General features: G+C 45.7%; 1 protein-coding gene across 1 annotated transcript; it reads left to right on the top strand.

Annotated features, from left to right (window-relative positions):
• On the top strand, positions 1 to 564 carry RNF186 (ring finger protein 186). Its single transcript, XM_009995798.1, has one exon. It carries the CDS (start codon positions 1 to 3, stop codon positions 562 to 564), a length of 564 nt encoding a protein of 187 aa, XP_009994100.1.
• Positions 565 to 6,000: the final 5,436 nt, after the last annotated feature.

Below are 6,000 nucleotides of genomic sequence, written 5' to 3'. Positions count from 1 at the left end.
ATGGACTGCCTAGTCTGCTTCAACAAGTACAACATCTACAGAATCCCAAAGCTCCTGGACTGCCAGCATGCCTTCTGTGCTGTCTGCCTCAAGCTCATCCTCAGGAGAGAAGGGAACACTTGGCTCATCACCTGCCCCCTCTGCAGAAAGGCCACTGGTGTGTCAGGAGGACTCATCCGCACGCTTCAAAATAAAGAGGACATCATGGAGCACTTGGAAAACCCTGATTCAAATCCTGAGATACACATTTCTGCTATAGGGCTTGACAGCACTAGCTGGACTCAGAGCAGCCAAGACATTTTATACACAGAGGAAAACATTCCAGCAGACAACAGACTGGCTGTCCAGAGACTTGTGCTGCTCCTGCTGCTGCTGGTGATCCTCACTATCCTCATCCTCCCGTTCATCTACTCGGGGATGATAAAATGGGTAATTTGTCTCATGCTTCTTCTGGGGTTGGTCATGTCTATGGTGCTTTGCTGCACTCCTAATTTCTACTGCAGGTGTAATAGGAACTCACTCACCTCCTGCCACAAGGAGACTCACATTGTTGCTATTGCCTAACACGAGGACCATGAGCTGCCTGGAGGTGATGGTTTGGTGCAGGCTGCAGGTTTGGCACCAGGCAGTTCTTGGGACTTTGAAAGCAATCAATCATTCATGTAATGAATTCAAGAGGTGGCAAAGCTGGCCCAATGGCAATGCAGAGTGTTGCTAAATTTCATCACTGGAGACAGTTAAATATTTATATGTTGATATTTATGAGATTAAAATTGTATGTTTTCCATGCAATCCCAGGCCAATAATTTTGTTGTGTTGCTTTTATCATTTTGTTCTTTTTGTCCTCTCCTGATCAGACCATTACCTGAAACATCTGACAGGTTACGTCCTGTACAAACCCCTAGCTGTGGTTGCATTTCTCCACTCCCTTAACACATGTACACCTTTTCTCCTGACAATGTGGGGTATCAGACTGCCCAGTCAGTGACTTGGTGCTGAGCCTCAAGGGAACAGAGTAGTTGCAATCCAGGTTATCACTTTGATCCCTCTCACTGCCCAAATGGTTGTTGGCAGGGATGGGGAAGGGACTGGGAAAAGGGGATATGAGTTGATGCCATTTTACCCAAGAAATTGGTAAGGAAGAGGCAAAATCAACACTGCTCATTGTGAGTCTGTGGTTTGCAGAGGGCCAGGCTCTCCAAAGCTCACAACCCTCCACATTCCCCATGTTATTTATCATGGAACCAATTCCTCTCACCTGGACTCCTGTACCTGGCCACCTGCACTGCCTCTCTTTCGTCCTCTTTAAATAAGAGGCCCAGAGAGTTAAACAGCAATCTGTTCTATGCCATACCACGTGTGCTATTTTTATATGGAATGTGTCCATTAAAGTTTAATTGCTTATTGACTTCTGTATTTCAGTTCCTCACCAACAATATCAAAACACTTCATAGTTTCCTCACTGACAAGAACTACACCTAAGAAAGAATTTTAGGGAGTCTCCACAACTGAGGAGATCAGAGTGATATGCTGGTCTTTTCCTATATTGAAAAAAAAAACCACTTAGTTGCCAAGAAAATGCCCTATAACCCAACTAAAACTAAACTGGAAAAAACCTGGGGGATTGCTCTAGTTAAGTTACATTTTTAAGAGTACCATGGGTCTCAGGAGACCTTGGATCAGGCCTGTGGCAAATATTTGTGTTTGATAAGAATGGAAACTGAGGTACTCCAGTTGCTCAGTATATAAATACACTTAGTGCCCCACCACTAGATAAAACAGATTAGATGAAGAGGGCAAGGAGCTGCTGTCCTTCTGGAGCCTTGCAAAAACCAGGTTTGTTTTCTGCCTAAGAACACCAACCTTCAAGGGAAAGAAACACTTTGGGTTTTTTTCTCATTTATTTGGACAGCAACTTGGCTTATTGCAGAGGTGGTAACATTTACTAATAACCAACCAGGAAGAAGCTTTTCAGCTGGGAAAAGGCAGGTAGTTTTAAACCCAAACTGGGCAGGATATTCATGTGTGCTGAAAGCGATTTTAAGAAACTCTTGCCAAGGCTTTTAGCTCACAATTTTCCTGTCAAGTTCCCATCACCAGCACTAGTGGGTGACTGGTACTGTAGAGGTTTGTAACAAATATATGAATATTGGCCTGCACAGAGTGCATCAGTGCATAGCTAAGATAGATGGGTTAAGGCAAAATGATGTGCTGATTGCTAAAGAACACCAGTGTCATTCAAGTGACCACGTAGCAAGAGAGAAACAGACTGTCCTAAAGATAAGATGACAAAGGTAAACTGGACTAGAGCCATAAAATAATCCAAATTTTTTTAAAAAAATATAACACTTGGGGAATTCTGCCTAAGAGGGAAGAGACCATGCAAGATACCAAACACCACCAAATCCAGAAGGGTGTGTGCCTCACACCTAGTGTTGGTTTGTGATCATCAGTCAAGAAACACAACAAAGACTTCAGAGGCAGTATCCCCTGTCTTCTGGATCACATGCAGTGGAGCCTGGCCAGCCCTGTGGGCTTGTCAGCACATGGGTGTGAACAAGTAAAATTGGAGAATGGATGTGAACAGGAAAAGTCAGTTTGTTACCTATCACCCTGCCCTTCCAAAAGGGTGTGTTCCATTTTATTACTCCAATTTATGTGGAAGCCCAGGTTTCTAACCCCCCTGCTTTGTATCAGTACCTCCCAAGCCTGCATTCAGCACTTCAACTGAAATGTTTTTTCAGCCTCCAGGAGCTAATTCAGCTCATGGATGTTGCTGGGAGTCACTGGGCCCTGGACCCTGATATCCTCATACCAACTATTGATTCTCAACTGATAAGGCTGGATGACAATGTAAACCTTTCAAGCAGCAACTAAGTTTATGAAGAAAAAGCCAACAAGTTTGTGTTCCTATTCCAAAACGTAGAGGATTTGCTTGTACTCATTTTAATTCATGCTAGTCTTTTTTTTGGCAGGAAAGTTTCAGCCCCTAATAACCTTGCCCTGCCTACCTTTTAGTGGTGGTTCCTGGTTTGTGGACAGGGATGAGGTAACACACACTGCAGTCTGAAAGAGAGAGCTTCATAATGAGAAATGGGTCCAGGCAGTTTAAATTTAAAAAATATGCTTATCCTTTTGTCATGCTGTGCTCCCACTCTGCCCCTCTGCCCACAGGGCGCTTCCCAAAGCCACAACTTTCCCTGTCTCAAATCCTACTCAAGGCTTCTCATCAACAAAACACTACCACAGTCCCCAATTACTTATGTAAGAGTGAGACAAGTACCTGAAAAAAAAATTGAGTGTAGGTGTTGAAAATTACTGTCAAATGTAGAAAACTCACTTTATCTACAGAACTTTAAATTATCCATAATTGTGCTGGCTTTGATTACTATTAAACTATATAATGAGGGCCCAAACCTACAACAACTGGTAAAGCTCATTCCTAAGTGTCATTCCACTTTTAATAGCTCTTCTGCATTATCACACAGATATAAACAGGCAAAAATAAACATGGACCAAATAAAGCATTTCACACTTCCACATCACTCAGATCCTGAGTAAAGAGAACTTCAGGTTCCCAAACACAGAACTGTCAAAGCTACAATAAATTAATTTGCAGATCTTGGTCTGCGAGAATAGATTTGTGTCCAGGTGATTCTTTGTTTGTTGTGAGCCATTTGCAGCTTGTTCATCATGTTGAGCAGTTACCCAGGTCACAGGTATCATAGAATCATAGAATCATAGAATCTTAGGGGCTGGAAGGGACCTCGAGAGATCATCTGGTCCAACCCCCCTGCCAGAGCAGGGTCACCTAGAGTACATCACACAGGAACTCATCCAGGTGGGTTTTGAATGTCTCCAGTGAAGGAGACTCCACAACCTCCCTGGGCAGTCTGTTCCAGTGCTCTGTCACTCTCACAGTAAAAAAATTTTTTCGGATATTCACCTTGAACTTCCTATGCTCCAATTTACACCCATTACCCCTTGTCCTATCACTGGTCATCACCGAGAAAAGCCTAACTCCGTCCCCCTGACACTCACCCCTTACATATTTGTAAACATTGATGAGGTCACCCCTCAGTCTCCTTTTCTCCAAGCTAAAGAGACCCAGGTAGAGAAGATACCTCCTGCATCCTAACTGAGATCAACAGAACTCACCTTCTGAACTTCAGTGTCACACTGAATGACCATAAGATGATGCTTAAAATACCTATGCACAACATAAGTACCTGTGTGACTACATTTAAGGGGTTTAACATTAGCAGCAAGCAACTAGGACAAGATATTTGGCCAAATCAAAATAATAATTTAAACAGAATTGGTACCCAGATTGTTTTACAAGGAACCTTGGAACTCCAAAGCCTTAGTAGGATTTATGCATGGCCAATTAACCACAATAGAGTAAAGCCTCTTGAGCTGTGTCACTAACCCCACTGTCATCAGGAGCAACACATACATGGCCCTCATATTTGCCTGATGAGTGAATATATATATACACACATACACATACTTCAGCTTCTGTTCATATGGCTTTTGAACCCCACACAGTCACACAGCATCAAGTGTAAAGACACCACTGAAGCTTTAGTTTTCCTCAGGGTAACCCTCAGACACACCAACCTGTCCTGCGTGGAGGTGGCAAAGAAGCCTTGGGACAGCAACCTGAGAATAGCTCCACCAAACAGGAGCTCTCACAAGGCGAAGAGGGGGCTTAAAAAGGGGCAAAAGGGCCAGGACTCAGGTAGGCCTCAACCCTGAATGCTCTACCAACGCGGCACACAGATACCGGTGGGCAGCGACGAAGCAGCAGCTATACCCACCTCAGGGTGGGGATGGACCTGCCACCACCCTCGGGGAAGGGCCGGGAGCCAGATAAGGGTCAGCCCGGGGCCGCCCTCCCGCGCTATCACCTCAGCCCAGCCGGCTCCGCCGCGCCTCCCTGCGCCAATGGCGTAGAGCAGGGGGGAGAGCGAGAAGCCCAGGGCAGCCTGCGCAGAGTGCGCAATGTGCGCAAATTGCGCACTGGCGGCGGGAAGGGCCAAGAACTGCCCGTCAGGAAGGGGCGGTGGCGGAAGGGAACTCGGCGGCTTCTGTCTTGAGGCCGCGCCGGCAGCAGGTCGGAGCTGGGAAAGGCTGGGAGAGGTGGGAAGAAGGGCTGGGAATGGTTGGGGTGCAGCTCGGCGGGCTGAGGGGCGGGCAGGCCCCTCTCCTCAGGCCGCTCCCTGAAGGGAGGGCTGTGGCAGCGTCCGGCCTGCTGCCGGGTTACGCAGGAGTTGTCAAAAGGCTAGTTTCTGTAACAAAAAAATAAATAAATCCCTGTATTCTACCAGCAGAGATGTCAAACGGAAAAGGCTAGAGGCAAAAGTGATGTAATTTCTCACAGCTTTCCCAGCTGAGGTGTTTCCTTCACGTTCTTTTTTGTCCATTTCTCTCTGCTGGCGACGTCCCTCTCCGCAGCTTTGCTCGCCTTCTGTGTCCTGGCATCGCCTCTCAGGTGTTGTTCGTCTGGATCAACCAACTCAAACACGCTCAGTTTTGTAGCTACTTAAGCTTTTAGTTTTTCCCTATCCCCTCAGTCCCTGATCTCTGTTTTACATTGAGCACACATCTCTGCAGCAGCTGCCTGTATCACATTCACATGGTTTTGTGGGAAGATGTTATTTTATCCATGACTGAATTAATTGCATTCCATGTTCATATTTGGTATCTATGGATTAAAAGCAAAGGCCATGGCTCTCCCAGCGTCTAAGGATGTGTGTGGGTCTGGAGCCTTGTGCAAATCCCCAAGAAAACTGCCCAAATGTTTCTCAGTCTGATGTTTTAACTGCAGTTTGGCCATGCCATCCTCTGGTTTTCCCTGGTAAGGGAGTTTTTGGCCAGCCCTATCTGAATAGTTATCTATGACTACTTCTCTGAAGTTGATGAGTTGCCTCATTAACTTTGGAGGGTCTCAGAGATGAATGTGTCAGGTCACTTTTGTCATTGTTTAGGATGAATGTG

The sequence above is a fragment of the Chaetura pelagica genome, unplaced genomic scaffold, assembly GCF_000747805.2.
Source record: "Chaetura pelagica isolate M959 unplaced genomic scaffold, ChaPel_1.0 scaffold234, whole genome shotgun sequence".
Classification (NCBI taxonomy): Eukaryota; Metazoa; Chordata; class Aves; order Apodiformes; family Apodidae; genus Chaetura; species Chaetura pelagica.
Note: the sequence above shows the minus strand (reverse complement) of the source record. Positions and strands in the feature narration are given on the sequence as shown.